The sequence below is a fragment of the Planococcus citri genome, chromosome 1 (genome assembly GCF_950023065.1).
Source record: "Planococcus citri chromosome 1, ihPlaCitr1.1, whole genome shotgun sequence".
Classification (NCBI taxonomy): domain Eukaryota; kingdom Metazoa; phylum Arthropoda; class Insecta; order Hemiptera; family Pseudococcidae; genus Planococcus; species Planococcus citri.
Window position 1 is genome coordinate 46,925,103 of NC_088677.1, and position 16,920 is coordinate 46,942,022.

The 16,920-nt window shown below is 34.4% G+C and overlaps 3 protein-coding genes across 5 annotated transcripts; 2 read left to right on the forward strand and 1 right to left on the reverse strand.

The window, feature by feature from the left end:
* Positions 1–503: 503 nt before the first annotated feature.
* On the reverse strand, positions 504–7,450 carry LOC135832338 (dehydrodolichyl diphosphate synthase complex subunit DHDDS-like). Its single transcript, XM_065345519.1, has 6 exons — positions 7,134–7,450; positions 2,767–3,017; positions 2,535–2,696; positions 2,288–2,436; positions 2,011–2,195; positions 504–1,249 (listed from the first exon to the last, which is right to left on the reverse strand). Exons 2-6 carry the CDS (start codon positions 2,955–2,957, stop codon positions 947–949), a joined length of 990 nt encoding a protein of 329 aa, XP_065201591.1. The 5' UTR covers positions 2,958–3,017; positions 7,134–7,450; the 3' UTR covers positions 504–946.
* LOC135832339 (isoprenyl transferase 1-like) lies at positions 3,670–7,091 on the forward strand. Of its 3 annotated transcripts, none has more exons than XM_065345521.1 (7): positions 3,670–3,959; positions 4,343–4,504; positions 4,805–4,956; positions 5,393–5,577; positions 5,652–5,789; positions 5,866–6,143; positions 6,228–6,313. In XM_065345521.1, the coding sequence occupies exons 1-5, from the start codon at positions 3,811–3,813 to the stop codon at positions 5,748–5,750; spliced, it is 747 nt and encodes a 248-aa protein (XP_065201593.1). In that variant the 5' UTR covers positions 3,670–3,810; the 3' UTR covers positions 5,751–5,789; positions 5,866–6,143; positions 6,228–6,313. The 3 variants fall into 3 exon arrangements, with proteins under 3 accessions (XP_065201593.1, XP_065201594.1, XP_065201595.1); XM_065345522.1 differs by having other exon boundaries at positions 3,674–3,959; positions 4,823–4,956; XM_065345523.1 differs by lacking the exons at positions 3,670–3,959; positions 4,343–4,504; positions 4,805–4,956; positions 5,393–5,577; positions 5,652–5,789 and adding an exon at positions 6,620–7,091 and having other exon boundaries at positions 5,866–6,013; positions 6,082–6,143; positions 6,228–6,529.
* A 156-nt stretch (positions 7,451–7,606) lies between the features above and the next one.
* BRWD3 (bromodomain and WD repeat-containing protein) lies at positions 7,607–16,560 on the forward strand. The gene is made up of 27 exons (XM_065345514.1): positions 7,607–7,892; positions 8,298–8,356; positions 8,449–8,478; positions 8,549–8,608; positions 8,696–8,843; positions 8,908–9,003; positions 9,085–9,245; positions 9,331–9,507; positions 10,269–10,420; positions 10,493–10,810; positions 10,880–11,081; positions 11,164–11,376; positions 11,449–11,674; positions 11,752–11,844; positions 11,916–12,060; positions 12,153–12,324; positions 12,402–12,659; positions 12,736–12,933; positions 13,025–13,229; positions 13,305–13,466; positions 13,541–13,785; positions 13,859–14,010; positions 14,084–14,347; positions 14,429–14,609; positions 14,680–14,791; positions 14,859–14,963; positions 15,047–16,560. The coding sequence occupies exons 1-27, from the start codon at positions 7,868–7,870 to the stop codon at positions 15,538–15,540; spliced, it is 4,653 nt and encodes a 1,550-aa protein (XP_065201586.1). The 5' UTR covers positions 7,607–7,867; the 3' UTR covers positions 15,541–16,560.
* The last annotated feature ends 360 nt before the right edge of the window (positions 16,561–16,920 follow it).

The following is a 16,920-nucleotide window of genomic DNA, read 5'->3' on the forward strand; positions in this document are numbered from 1 at the left end:
TTTATCGACCTGTGCAACAAGTTCATCTGAATTGGAGTCAATTCCGGGATGATACCTCCAGTGTTCTTTTTAATGTTTCAATTTTTTATATTCAATTAGTTCTACACAGCAACTATAAACACATTCTCTTACGCATTTTATTTAAATTCACAGACCTTGCATATTGTAAAATCGGTTAATTGAAATGATCGAAACGTAATACATATGTGTCAAATTGCATAAAATGAAGCGTTCAATAATTCCCATCACACGTACACTTGGTCGTGATATCGATAATGGCAGACGGTCATTGAATACATGATAAGATTCGTCGAAAAATCATTTCACAATGATACCTTCTTATTTCGGTCAACGTCTCATTGTACACATGCAAGCTCTTGTACAATAAATTGCCTACACACGAGACAAGACCGCGAACAAGGGTCATTTTGATAACGTTATCATCACGTAAAATGGAATGTCCTCTAATTAATAAATTTTCAAAAACAGAAAAAAAGTTCGAATCAACGTAAACAATTTAATTGCATGATATTCAATTTTTTCAATTTAATAAATTACTACGCGAAAAAATTTCTAAAAAAAATTAAATAAATAGGTAGTAAACTTTGAATTTACAAGGGAAAACATTCTCGGAACCACGAATTAAAACATTCGTTTAGACAAAAATAATTAATTGCATGCAGTACAAAATATAAATACAAATGCAATTTTTAAAAATAATGTACATTCGCCGACAAAATATGTACAGTACAATGTAAAATAAAGTATTAAAAAAACAAAATAAAACTGGTAATTCAGACATTCATTTTTAATGCGCTTTATTGCTAAACAGCTACATGCTTGATAAGAAACGGCCGGCGTTAATATAATATAACGTACTTCAGTCTCCAAATTGACGTTTTTTTTAAAAAGAAATCCACAGTGTGATAAATAAGATGAAAAAAATTCACTCCACGTGAATATATAATTTGTAATAATCGTACAATTCTTCGGGAGTAAAAGAAAGAAATTTTTCCGCGTCTATGTGCTCGTTATCGTTACATAACTCAGCGAGGATTTTCATTCGTTCTTTTTGCACGGAATCGACGAATTTCTTACTTTCAGGGCTGCTTTGATACTTCGGCTCGTTTTGTAAATTTTTTATTGCTTTGTTGGCGAAATGTTGATAACAGAAGATAGCCGAGATGAAATTCCAAGCTGAAAATTCTGGCCAGAGAACGTTATCAAAATGGACATAGCTATTCGAACCCTGGACAGAAAAAAAAACAATCGAATTATTATACGCTTGACTTTACTTTTTTTTTGAATACATCAATTCAAACTAACTCAGTTCTTAAATCGCTATTATTTTTATTCAATCTTTTCAAAGGATGGGGTAAGGGTCCAAGCTATTTTTTGCCATGATGACATATTCGTATATGCAATATAAAATTAGGAAAAGTCAGAATCATTCATAAAAAATTTCAAAAACTCCATGTTGAACTCATTCCAAAGAGTTCAGCTTTCCTGACCGCGTCAAATTCCAAGGAAGTCTACAGTGGAAGTCTACAGTTATTTAAACTTTTTTAAAAATGAAGCAATGAAAAAATTCTAAAAATCGTACGTAGAATAGTTTGGCTCACTAAGTTTTCGATGGTGCTAATTTTGTCAACTCAATTTTCCAATTAGAAATCCGCCTAAAATTTCATATCTGGTATGCAAATTCAAAAAAAAAAAAAAAAGGAAAAAAGGAAGAATCTATTCCTTTATGATTTGTTAGTTTTTCTACTTACAGCAAGGTTAATTTCAAATTTGGGCTAATTCACTTTCATTTAGAAATGGAGAAAAGGGAATATTATAAAATTCGGTTTACTGAAATTAATTCACCCAGAACATTTTTTAAATATTTTTGCATAAATAAAATTATAAAAACGACGTTCTCATGAAACGTATGAAAAAAGCTATGTTTTTTCTGACTACTTTTTGTTTCTATAAATTTCACACAATAAGTAGGATACTTTATTTACATACCTGCCAGGTTAAGAAATCACTAAGTCTGATCTCTCCTGAAGTTCTGATTAGAATTTCTGGATGAGGAGATTGATAAGTATACAAACATTGATCAAGAAATTTTTCTGTAACGTCAATATCTTTGATATCACCTTTTCGGAGACCTTGCAAAATACTAGTTGACGTATTGGCTAATTCGTCTTTTCCTATGAAAAAAAATCCAGGTACATTAAAATTCATACTGTTTTCTTCAACGATAGATAATTCGGGATATCGTAAAAAAAATTAAAATACAAACCTGTGTAAGAAAAAGCAATGTTTAAATACCCTTTTTTATTATCTTTGGTGAGCAACATAGCGATTAACATCAGCGTACACAGATCTTTGGGTAAAAGAGTCATATTACCGATGATACGAATACATACTCCATGTTCTCTCAATTTCCTCCTGCAAAACACAACCACAAAGTACGAATAGGTAGTAGAATGAAAATCAATCTTCGTAAAATAACGTTATTTTTGAAGAAAAAAAAATTGTTGATTTACCATTCGTCTATTAATCCTTTAAATTTAGTTTTAGCTAAATCCATTAAAGTATCAACTTCTTCTTTATTTCTTTTGAAATTTTCTATACTAAAAGCGTACACAGTTACTTCGAACACTTCCAGTTTCAAACACCAATTCAAAGTTTCAGATAACTTGGCAAATCTGTTGGGAAAAAATATTTTAGTCGTTTCGAGTATGATATGTTTTTTTTTACTAATAAAAAAATACTTACCCTCTCTGATGTCCTTCTACTTTTTCAACATATTTCTTCTTAGCATATCGTCGATTACCATCCATAACGATAGCTACGTGTTTCGGTATAGATCCCCATCTCAAAAAATAGAAACATACGCGATGTACCCATGATATGGGTCTTTCGTTGATCCAAGATGATGTCGGGGGTGCTGGTAGTTCAGATGACATCCTTCAAATGAATGTTTCACCAATAATGTAATGCAGCAAGAACTTGAAAACTTTATACATCTGCAAAAAACAAGTCATCATACCGAAGCACGTATTAGTCGAGTACGTGGTGATGCATTTTGCAATTAATTTACTTTCAAAGAAAATAATTTACAAGCGCTTTATGACATGCCGGATATTTTTTCAGCGAAAATGGCGTCGAAAATAGGGAAATTAGATACAATGATTCAATCATTATTTGAAGAGTGATATTCTAAAACTCGCTTGGTCCATTTTTATCGAAGTGCGTTTTTCAGCGGTATACCTGGTAGATGAAGTATTAACTCACATTCCTACATCATCAACCTACCAAAATTATGTTAAACTCACCTAAATAGCCAATAGTCAATTTATCCGTTTAAAGAAAAACGGGTTTTCCTTTTTCCTGAAAAGTAGTGAAAATGGACATAGCGAGTTTTGGGATATCACTCTTCTTTGAATAACTTTTTATTTTCGAGCAACTCTTACTCTTTGCTTCAGTTTTGAGGTTACCTACTTTTTCTTTTGCTTGGGTTCATTTTTTCTAATTGATTTATTGTTATGTTTATGTGATGTAATTTGCTCTCTCAAAATGAATAAAAGCTAGGTATATTCCGTCTTCTCTCGATAAAAGCACCTACAACAGCTCGCAAGCTTCAATATCCTCTCACACTTCTTTAAAAATTTGAATATTAAAATTACCTAATTAAATCTCGACCGCTCCTCCCTACACCAGTTAATTAAAAGAGAAATAATAGCTGTTGAATTTCTTTGAAGTGAGTATCACAGTACCACAGTAGTTCAACATCAGATGCAAATACATAAGTAGAACAATATGTTTTCTATTGGTGAATTTTTTCTGCACGTTTTAACACGTATTTTAAGAAGTGGAAGAATACCTCAGCATATTGCTTTTGTTCCGGATAACAATCGTACCTTTGCAAAGAAAACAAATGCTGATCTCTTATCAACGTATATAAAAGGGTAAGTCGAATAATTATAATATGTAGGTATGCATTTTGTGGGGCATAGGGTACGAGAAGTGCAAATTCAGCTTCAAGAACACTGATTCGTGACACGCTGACTTTTGAACATTTAATTTGATTTTATAATATTTACATTACATATTTTGTGTGACTTTCAAAAACTTGAAAAAATGACAAATTTTAGACATCCTGATATTTTGATTGGATATTACAAGTATATCACTTTTAAAATTTGAACAAAAATCTGATCAATTTCCAATATTTAGAGTGTATCTAATTTTACAATATTTGGCGAGACTTCAAAGTTGTAATATTTTTTCGTTTTTTAATTCAACTGTAACCTTAATACTGGAATTTTTATTTAATCGGAATTGTTCGCAGGCAAAGAGTACTCTCCAAATTATTAAAATGGTGCGTGATTTTGAAAACATCGTGCGTCACCATTTATTTACTCAGCACGCATAATTTGAAGAGGAATAATTACGAGAAACAATGTATTTTCGACGCCATTAACATATTTCTTCATAAATTATTAATTCAGCCGTAAGTAGATATTATTTGAAATTTTTTTCATTGAATGGTAATACATTTTTTCATCATGTGAAAAAAAAAAAAATGGGAATTATACTCGCATTTCATTCGTGAAACATGTTAGATCATTTACACATGAATGTGGTCACTTAATAGACAGACAGGAAACCGCATGAGTACTTCATATGTACTTTTATCGATTAATTTTTATGACCTGCCTGAGATCTGCGAAGATGATCTCATACGGACATCTCCTATTTTTGAACAACTTTATTTGTAATTTTTTCACGATAACTTAATAAAAATTCGCAGATTTCTTTTTTTTTTCAGAATGAACTGCAGAATCAAAATAGTAGGAGATGTTTCTGTGCTTCCGCATGAATTAAAAGAATTATGTACCTTATTATCAAGCCAGACGAAAGATAACAATGGTATTTTGGTGAACGTAGCACTTAATTACTCGGGCAAGTAACATGGAATATTTTTTTCACGGTCATTCGTCGATAATGCGAATTTTATTAGAGACGAGATTCACGATAATTTGCGAAAATGTGTAAAATTATGAACATCTCGTGATCGTCAAAAAAATAATTTTCAAAAAAATATTTTGTATTTTACATCCTGATGCGTCATTAGTTTTGATAATATTTCAGTGGAGAAATAAAGATAAAATTGTTGTCATTTCCTGGCTGCTCAGATATGATTTTGAAAATTTGAAATGAATCGCTTCGGCAAAGGTCTTCAAGTGAATAAGGCATAGAGTAGATAAAAATCTTTCAGTCACAGAAACTCGTATTCGTACTTAAAACGATGAGGGAGAAATTTGCGAAAAAGAACATTCCTCCCTACATCATTGAAAATCAGGTTTATCTTCATTTAGGCGAAATGTTCGTTTTGCAGGAAAAGAAGAACTGATAGACGTTTCATGTAAAATTTTCCAGAAATTTTACCAATTTGAATTAAAATTGAACGACATGGACGAAAATTTATTCAGCGATTTAGTTCATACGAGGCCTTTTTCAGATGTTGATTTGATGATTCGAACAACAGTAGGTAAACGATTAAGCGAATTTCTTCTCTGGCAGGTAAAACTGATGATTCTCTTGGATAAAATAATTAATATTGTATACTTGATGAAATATCGAATGTATAATGACAGAATGCATCGAGTTTTTTACATTTCATCGATATTTGTTGGCCTGAAATTACAGAATGGCATTTACTAAGAGCAGTATTCTATTATCAATGCCACAAATAAGAATTTTAAAATGCACTCGTTTAACAACACCTGTAATGGGTAAAAATCATCTCGATGAATTAATTCGGCTACAAATTTGGTTCAAAGTTTATTGACACCAAAATGAACATTGCAGGCTAAAAACATAACACTGCAAGTTGTACTTCACCCACATATGTTAATCCTCCTGCTGTTTGATGTTAATTTTACAAGCAAAATTTTCATATAAAATGAAATCCAGCGGAATATTTACTAATAATGAAATAAAAGTACGGTCGAAGTCGGTAAGTAATTTTTCAAACATTCAAGTGTCGTTCGGAGTAAATTTTACAAGAACGTGTTCGTTTTTTAGATCGCTCAAATATCTCAAAATGATGCGTTTAGGTGAAAATAGAAACGCGTGCGTTTGTATTGGTGAGTATTTTTAACGAATTGTCATTTAACACGAGAAGTAGAACATTATGATGAAAAAATTAATGATGATCGGGTATTTCGCAGCTTTATTCGTAATTTGTCACCTCTCGTACGTGAGATCATTGAACATAAAAGCACAGCCATATTCGGTAATTAACATGGAAGATGATACCGAATCGCTGTTGAAAACATCTGAAAATTCCGAACAAACGAAAGAGGAAATCCCTCGAGTGAGCCGACGAGGATACGCCGGTGAGGACTTCTATCAAAAAGCTTCGAAAAATATTCCACGAATTGGCAGACGGGGTTCAAATTCAAATGACGAAGACCAACAGAACGACATTCCAGAATATGATAATAAAGTAAAACGACCTTATTCGAAACAGGTATGGACAATGATAACGCTGGAAACAACTCAAATTACGAGTAAATTCATATTTCAATAATATTATGTATTAATACATTTTCTCTCGTAGCAAATGCCAAGAGAAGCTTTATGGCCATGGGATAGTGATCGGGTTCCAGATGATATTCATAAACGTAGAGAAATAATAGAAAGCTGTCGACAATTCCCAATCATAGAACAAATCGTCAAGGATTCAGAATTCTGTAGTGATAATTTCGCATGCTGTTCATCGATGAAAGAATTGTCAATTTTGAAACGAATTGTGCAAAGTTACTCCAGCAAACAATCCACTCAAAGGCCAAATTACAAGAATAATCAATACATGAAATAATATTTAGAAATGTTTCATTTTTATACAATTTTCATTATGATGCAATTGTTGGGAAAATTTCAAGCAGTGCTTGACCGCTTACACCGTATTCATTTTCGATTAATTTATACTTATTTATATTCATGGAATCAGGTTTAGATGTAAAACGTTAGATAATTATCATTTGTTATCCTTTGTAATGGTACTTGAATTATATTTATTACGAGTGTAATTTTGATTAAATTATTGAGAATTATTCATAAAAGTGACTTACCTAATGTTTGAGTAACAGTAGAAGTTGACACATTCTGTCTCTTCATCGGCACTCTACGGAAAGTTGGTTAAAGTGAAAATATTTGACTCGTAATCATATCGATGTCACGAAATCCTCTGAAAATATTGAAATTATAATGATGATGCGAAGTCCAAGTTATCAGTCACCTTTGAATTCTATTGTGATACGTGTTCCAAGTACAATATTATACTCCGATAACTTAATCGAGAAGTAATGAATAAACTTTTCAGCTTCTTTTCATCAGAAAGTTCTAAACACGTATTCTTATCACTGATGTAGCGGTGATAATTTCATTACACGCCCCGCGGCCGCTTACACGCCTATAAATAAAATAAAATAAAAAGTTGGATGACGGGATGACGTCGAAGCAAACTAGCAAACATGACAATCAATCGAAACTTGAAATAAACATCAAACAGTTCTCGACACTATCCAGGAAGTTGGATGGGTGTTGATGTCAGTGGATCGTGAATTTAATATGGCTGAACTGAAGTTTTATCGTTTTTGTGTAGTAAATACAGAAAATTAAATGTTAAATTGACTATATTTTATTATAATATCTTTTTGATAAGTTAGTTCTAAGGTTATAAAGTTTTACAATTTTCTTAAAGTTGTATTGAATGGGTCTAATTGCATTCTATTGATGTGATTATTATGTCGTATAATGATGTCATATCTTTAACTTCACTGAAATTTCAAACTCGCCACTGAACATGGAAAACGGAACGATTAAAAGCGGTACGTGATATATTCTGTATTTTGATTTAATTTTGCAGTTCGTTGCTACCCGTACCTTGATGAAATATAATGCAATCCATAGTTCAAGTGTAGAAATAGGCGTTACTTCTGTGTTGGATTTCACAACCACAGAGAATAATATCTTTTCATGATGTCTTGTATTCTCAGATAGTGTACTTTTTTTCAATTCAAGGAGATGTGACTATTTTTTCAAAGACAATTTCATCTAATCCTGTTGCTCTATTTTTCAAGTACTGAAAAATTCCTATCTTTTCGTGTTATTTTCATTATATTGAGTAACATCTCGTCTGATTCGTATTGTTTACCTGCGCATTGTCGCCTCACTGCATTTTATATCACTTCAAATTCTTAGGTTTTAAAAGAGAAATAATTTCTATGTTGCAGAGTTGTATTTCTTGATTGCCAAATTTCTCAAGAATAGCCCTTGTGAGAATACTTTCAAGGTGCGTATACGCAGTACTTCATTGTTAACTGTTAAGTAGTCGCAATTGTAGAATACAGTAAACGTATGAATTTAATATTTTTTATTTTACAGACATTTTTGGAAGAATTGGAAAAACATGATGTAAGTATCTTATTATTCTGATTTCATCATCTTTCATTGGTCGTATTTCATAAAATTTGCTCTTGTTTAGATTTTATCACCTCGATATGATTGGACCGGCGATTGTCACAAACAAACTTTCGAAGAATTGGTTTGTGTAGCTTCTCTAAAATATAATGAAATGAAATGAAAATATATACTGGTGCACCTTTTGATAATTGCCTATAAATATTTACAGGAATATAAATTCAATCACGTGAATAATGATCATCTGCTTGATATTTGCAAGAAAATTAATCCATTGTTAGATTCAGCGTTCAAGAAAAGTATTACCTATGAACCGTCCCTGTTGGGAGATGGAAATCACTCTGTTTTAAGATCAAAAGGTAAACAATTATTTATTATTGAAATAATTCGAGTCGTTATTAATTAATACTTGAATTATTTCAGAAACCGAGAAGAAATGTTATACCTTGAAGGATTACATGGTTCGTAGGCATTTGATACCGTTGCCAGAACCGATAACATTCCGTAAACATAACATCGGTAAGGAATATGACGAATTTTTAAAATATACACACGTGTTTCCTTTCCCTGATTACGATTATTTTTTGTTTATATTTGCAGTGAAAGCGTTGTACGGCCGGGAAGCATCTGGTGCGTTTAATCGCAAACATGTGTTGGCAGGATGTCCGTATAAGAATTTGCAATTGTTAGGGCGCACGTTAGGTCATCTATCTGCCGTATATTGTGTTCTTTTCGATAGCTCCGGCAGATATATTTTTACAGTAGGCATTTTTAAACGTATTATTATTTTTTGAATGATACCAGTACCCTACGTTATGTTATCGATGTAATTTTACTGCTTTACAGGGCGCCGATGATTTACTGGTAAAAGTTTGGCATGCTGTTAGTGGTCGGTTACTGACGACTCTTCGAGGTGCCTCAGCTGAGATCACCGATCTCGCTGTTAATTATGAAAACACCCTATTAGCCGCTGGTAGTGTCGATAAAATCGTCAGAGTCTGGTGTTTACAAACAGCATTTCCTGTAAGTTCATATGATATCTTTTTTGAAAAGTATTAGTAGTTGAACTAGTTTTTTTTTGAAAGTTATGTTTCTCGTTTCTCTAATATACCTAAATATGAATTGTAGGTATTGGGTTTGTTATCGTTGATAATAATTTTTACTTTGCGAAATGTTGATAAGTCAGATGAAAAGTAGCACGTGTAGTATGCGCCAGATCAGAATATTCTGGTCTAGACATGTTCAAACATTCATACAGGGTGGTGCAAAAATCCGCAATTTTTTTCGAACGGTTGCAGAATTTCTGAACTTTTGAAGTCTCTTGCATATAGAAGATTATTTACTACAAGGGAAAAATTTTACGCTTTTTTATATGTATTTCTAATGTTACACAGCATATTTCGAAATATTCCTAATTTAGTATACAGGGGGTCCGAAAAGTAAGTTGTGTTGATCTAATCGTGAGGTGCCGCTACCAAAATTGAAGTAAACAAAAATATTACGTTAGTGAATTATACAGGGTGTCCTGAAAATACTTTTACAGTTCTATTCTACGGGGTGTCAGAAAAGCATGTAAAACATTCATTATACAGGGTGTCCCAAAAATGATTTTTTTAAACTACGTAATTTCTATGAGATGCGATGTTTGAAATCTTTCAACTCAAAATTCACAACATTTGCATGAATTATACGAGGTGTCCAAAAATTATTATTATAAATTATTTTTTGTTTAATAGAAAGTAGTGATGATTATTATTGTATTTTATCGGATTTTTGTATAATAGGTGGCAACTTTGGTTATACATACTGGAACCATTACCGGTGTAAACTTTTGTCCAGCTGTAGTAAATGGCTGTAGATACCTAACATCAACGGCTACTGATGGTTCTGTAGCATTCTGGAAATATGCTACTAACGATTCAGAAACTTCTTTCGAGTGAGTAATAAGTGTAATGGAATAAGAAATTGAATATTCACGTTTTTTACAATTTAATGTGTATTATTGCAGACAAACGCCGGTGCAATATTTGGAACGTATGAGACCCGGATGTGCTCAGATATCATGTGGTTCCTTCAGTCCTGGTGGAATGTTTTTAGCTGCTGGCAGCGCCGATCATAATGTCCGTGTCTACAAAATGGCCGGATTAGAAGGCCCCACTAGAGTTTTAGAAAAAGAAGCACATTCCGACCGTGTAGATAGTATCCAGTGGGCACATTCGCATTTAAAATTCGCTTCTGGGTCGAAAGACGGCACATGTTTGATTTGGTATTACGAACAACAAGTGTGGAAATCAATTACTTTATTAATGTCGACGAAATTACCTGGGTTCGTTTCATTTTCAATAATGAATGGGTTAATTTCACTTTTTCTTCATGTTTTATGATGTTTTTACAGTACGAAAGTCACCGAAGAAGACGCTAAACAAAAATTACGGGTTACGATGTTAACTTGGGATAAAACTGATCAGTGGGTGATAACTGCCAGTTCTGATAATTCGATCAAAGTATGGAACAGTGTTACTGGTGAATTGATTCAAATCCTGAATGGCCATCGTGCGGAAACCTACGTGATTGAAAGTCATCCTCTGGACTCCAAAGTAATATAAATATAATTTTAGGCAACTAATGTCCTTTCTGTTGTAATTTTATGATACATGATATCTTCTTTATTTCCGTTAGATATTGTTAAGTGCCGGGCATGATGGCAAGCTGTTCATTTGGAATATCATCAGCGGTGAAATTTTAGCATCTTTTCAAAATAACATCGACGGACAAGGATTCGGAGCGGTATTCGATGCGAAATGGTCTCCCGATGGGAATTCGTTTGCAGCTACCGATTCCCACGGTCAGATACTCACTTTTGGGTTCGGATTACCAGATATTACTCGAAAAGTACCCATTTTTGTTCTCTTTTAAGCATAACATCCATAGAGTGAAAATACTACAAACAAATTTGACTTTCAGGTTCCTAGAGAATTATTCTTTCACACTGATTATCGTCCATTGACCAGAGATTTCAATAACGTTGTACTGGATGAACAGACCCAAACACCGCCGCACTTGATGGCGCCTCCATTTTTGGTAGATATCGACGGAAATCCATATCCCCCTTATTTGCAGAGATTAGTGCCTGGTCGTGAACATTGCGATATTGACCAGCTTGTGCCAAACGTTGTCCTTAGCGATGAAGGTAATGAAATCGGAATAAGTATATTGAAGATGGTACGTTTGATTAATTGAAACTACTGGTCACTATTTACACCCTAGGACGTCAAGAAGTAATCATGGAAGCTAATGAAAATGATTTCATGGGAGCTGATGTGGCTGAACAGAGAAGACCTGCTTCTGCTTTGAGATCAAGTAAGAAAATTCTTGATCGAAAAGAATTTTATTTTACATGGGCAATGGTTTATTGCATTCACAATTTTTAGGAGTTGGTATGCGAAGAACTGGAGATATTGAAGGTGTTCGTCAATCCAGTGGAAATTGGCAACGAGGTGATAATATCTCTTGGACGAAACGACTAATTTGCGAACCGTTAGACAAATATACAGCTCAGGCGATCGCAGAACGAACGTAAGTATTTTATTTTAGAAACTTACTTCTCGTATATAGACGTATAATTTTCAAACGTATAACATTGCTTCTCGATTTGTTTGTTCCTTCAGGCAGATTATGGCTTCTATAGAATTAGAAGAATATCGTAAAGAATCGAAAAAACCTATGGCTCCTGAGCCGAAACCAATTGCGATTCCGAAAAGAACTCCTCGCCGAAGAAAGGCGCTTCATACTTATAGAACTCGCGCTTCGCGTATAGAACAACTTGAAATGGAATTCGAGGTAACGGCGAATATTTTTCAATGAATCGACGTAAACTCGTTGTTTTTATTTATAAGTTGTTCGTTAACGTTTTACAGAATCCGGATAATTTGGATTTGAGTTCCGATTCGCAAGAAGAGGAGGATTCGACAGCACATGAATCACCGATCGATACAGCATCATCAACTAGCGAAAATGATGCTAGCTCGGATTATTCGGATTGGACCGCCGATAACGGCATGAATAAATTAGAACCTCCGAAGCGAGTAGCCAGAGTCAGAAATCTAAGACGAGCTAATAAGATGACGAAGATAACGAAAATAGCCAACACAACTTTGAAAAAACCACTTCCTCAGGTTTGTTTTGTTGTTAAAAAAAGATACAAATATGAAAAAGCGTATACATTTTTTATTTCACAATTTTATCGTGTAGGACATTCCGGAAGAATATCGTCCTTCAGAATGGCTGGCTGAGACGATGCCCAAAAAAGCACCCTATTATCCTCAAATGGGAGATGAAGTTATGTTTTTCCAGCAAGGTTATAATTTGTATTTGAATGCCGTTCAAAATAAGAATATCTACAAAGTACGACCAGCACAGCTGAATCCATGGGGCAAAATTAAATTGAAAGTGAGTGAAATGTTTCTGTTCGTTTATGAGTATGTACGTATGTACATGTAAGGTGTGTTGAGGCGCATTAACGTGGTCATTTTTTCCACAGGAACCACAACTAGTAAAAGTAATCGGTATCAAATATGAAATCAGACCGCCTCGATTGTGTGGCCTCAGGTTAGCGGTTATGAACGACGAAGATCAAGTGACGCAGCATAGTTTCGATTTAAAATATCACGATATTACCGATGTGATTGATTTTCTAGTGTTGAGACAGCTGTACGACACGGCTATGTCTCGTACATGGAAAGTTGGTGCGTTGACGATAACGAAATTGGCATTTATTTATTTTTTAACTGAAACGTCTTTCAATAACGATAATTTTTCAGGCGATCGATTCCGTAGCGCGATAGATGACGCGTGGTGGTGCGGTAAAATAGTTTCTCGGAATAAAAATGCCCAATCGCCGTTCCTCTGCTATAAAATTGAATGGGATAACCACGAAAATGAGAATCTCAGTCCGTGGGATTTGGAACCGTTGAATTCACGCAGTAAGTTACTTTTTCATTTACATGACTTTTGTACCGCAGTGTTGCTAATTCGAGGCTTCAACATCGTTGTGCAGGAGAACCGCAAAATGGACAATCGTTACCAATATTACCGAGAGAAATGAAAAACATCCTGTATCAACCGGAAACCGACGAGTGGCCGATGGGTAATCAGGATGTAGCGTGTGAACGTATTTTACGATCTCTGGAAGATTTGATGAGCACGTCGATCGCCGAACATTTCCTCGCACCTGTGGATATCAGCGTATATACGAGTTACGCGTACGTCGTGGAATATCCAATTGATTTAAGTACAATTAAGGTAACGAAAAATTACATTACGAAGTACGATGTTTGACTGGAATACCTCACTGACTAGAAATTACATTTCTTAGGCGAGATTTGAGAATAGATTCTATAGACGGTTAGCTGCCGCTCAATTCGATGCCAGATACATCGCTAGTAATGCTGAGAAATTCAACGAAAGAGGCAGCGTTATCGTTAGACACGCTCGTATTATTACCGATATTCTACTAAAAATAATCAAGTACGCGATTCTTACAAAATAATAGAAGCGTTGAATCGATCGCATGATATATTATTTTTCAATTTGTTCGCAGAACTGTTTTACCATTAGATGTACCGGCGTTATGTCGCCAACTGAAGGATAACTACGTATCTACTGATTCAACTGAAGAAGAAGCCCCTGAATCGCCTCCTGGACCTTCGAATAGATTACGATTCCGTCCGGCTGCACAAAACCGCAATCTGCGATCGACGGAAGGTCGTCGAGCTCGCAATACACGGCAGCCATTCGATTGGAAACGAGAATGTAAAGAATTATTGCATTTGTTGTGGATTAGCGAAGATAGCGAACCGTTCAGGTATGACGAGAATTTCTTTTTAATGAACCGAGATGTTTGTATGTAATTTGTACTCAATATGAGTTTTATTCATTTGCTTAGGCAACCGGTGGACCGATTGGATCATCCAGATTATGATAAGATCATCGATACTCCGATGGATTTGAGTATTATACGTGAAGAATTGAAAGGGGATAATTACGATTCGCCTCACGAATTTTGGAAAGATCTGAAAATCATGTTCAACAACGCTAAGAATTATACTACTGATAAAAGAACGAGGGTATGTAATAGGTTTTCTTTGAATGGCGTTATTTGAGCAATGGAATGCTGAAAATTGAATTCTTTCGCAGATATACGCGATGACAGTACGTCTGTCCAGTCTGGCAGAAGAACACATGAAAAGCATATTGTCATCTTACTCGTATAGAAGTACCAACAAAAAAAGAGATCCTAGGGAAACAGGTACGTACATTTGAAAAACAAAAAACAAAACTATGATTTACCTAATATGAAATTGTATTTTACGCAGGAACGCCTCAAAAACGAGGACTCAAACGTAGACGTCGCACTAAAGATAGTTCAGTAGGAGAAGAATCGTCCGATGAATCTCCACGACCATCGACCAGCGCTGCTGGTAAGTTGAATGAAATTTCGACTATCTACCGCGTACAGCCTGTATTGAAACTACGTCTAAACTCTATGTATTATTTTTCACAGCAAATCGTCGCTCTAGTGTTCGACGAGTTCAAGCCGAACGCGAAAGTCCTCGGAAACCAAACACTAGAAGCCCTAGGAAAATCAAAGCAGTAGAGACGTCCGAATCGGAAGACGATAAGAACGACGATGACTACGAACAAACGATCAGTAGCAATCGGTCACCACGTACGAGAACGTTACGTGCCAGAAAAACGTGGAATTACGCGAAAATGCTTCAGAGTAATTCTGATGATCATTCCGAAGAGAGCGGAGGTGATAAAACGGAAGAGAACCGAGTGAAAAGGCAACGGCGGAAAACCGATGTCGGTGTTAACGAAGACAGCATTCGATCGCGAAGACTTCGCCAGAATCTTCAAGTACGACATTACGTCGAAAATAGCGATTCTTACGAAGAAGATGACGAGGAAGGGGTGAATATCAGCGTATCCGTCAGCAGTCGAGGGCGCATTAGGAAATTGACGGCAAAAGCCAGAGCTAGCGTTTTTCGGGATTGATCGCATAGGGAAATAGTTTATAGGTTTAGATTATCGGAGAAACCTAATCATGTTCGGTTTCTTGCGACTGTGTGGCAAATGGACCGAAATGTCTCGTATGATGTAATGTAAATGTGTAGGTATGTATCAGTTTGGATACTGCCGATTGTGATTGATTCTAAGGGCACTTGATGTGTAAATCTCATGAGAGGAAAACTATTTTGCTACAATTTTATTCGCATTTTATTCTTTTTAATGGAATATGTTGTCTTATTTTTTCCTTTGAGATTTTAATTTATTAATTTATTTATTTCGTCGCTTTAGCGTACCTACCTATTATGTAAACGTGTAACAATTTTCTTTCTTTGAATTTTACTTTTTTCTCCAAGCTGCCGAGCATTTTGTAACCACGCAAGTGTATTCTGTGATGCGGAAACAAATAACGCACGCTTTTTTAATGTTTGAGACAAAAATCATCACGTATTATCGAATACATTCTCGCGAAAAGACTGAAAATTTGTTGTTCGATTGAAATTTCTAGTCTTATCACGATGTATAAAATTCTTCGAAGGTTTAATTCGATTTATTTTAATCTTTCTTTTTTTTCCTAGCATAATTTTCGGTTTTTTTACCAGACTGAGAAAAGATTACCGTTTTTATGTGCTAACACTAGTTTTGGTATTAAATGCTAGGTTGTTGAATTCTATTTTATCGAGTTGGAGGTTTTGACTTATTATGGAATCTAGGTAAATGTATCGAAAATGACGCTATTGCTAATGAATAATGATTGTTTAGTTTTATTTTTTATTAGATAATTTTCTTTTTTAAGTTTCTTTTTTATTATTAAACTATTGTGACTGTCTTGTTGTTGTATGTGTTATTATTTTTTATTCATTTGGCTGCAGGAGGTTGCAGGTTATTCTTGTTTGCGACATTTGACTATGTATTTTAAGGTGATGTATGTTGATACCCTGCTCCTTCCTGTACCCGCATTCTGTATCCATACTGGATTATTAAATATACTTTTTTAAATCGTTCAAACCGTGTTTCTTTCAGTGTTTACTGTTTTCATTCTAATGATTTTTTTTTGATCAATTTGCATTACCCGAGTACCTACATTACTTATCTCATTGATTTGTATTCTATATGTAAGCATATTTTGATGTAGGTAGTAGATACTCACCACCGCAGTGTTGAATTTAAAGTAGGCATCATTCTTCCGTTGCAAATTTCAATGTACATAGATCACAGGCAGGTATGTCTTGAATTTTCTCATCTGTTCGCTCTAGAATGTTCAACCAAGTGTGGATACGAGTGAAATAATATTTACGTGAACGTGGTGAATTGTGCCATCAAAGGTTAATTCACTTGCAAGTGTGAAAGTTGAAAAAGTAATCCCAA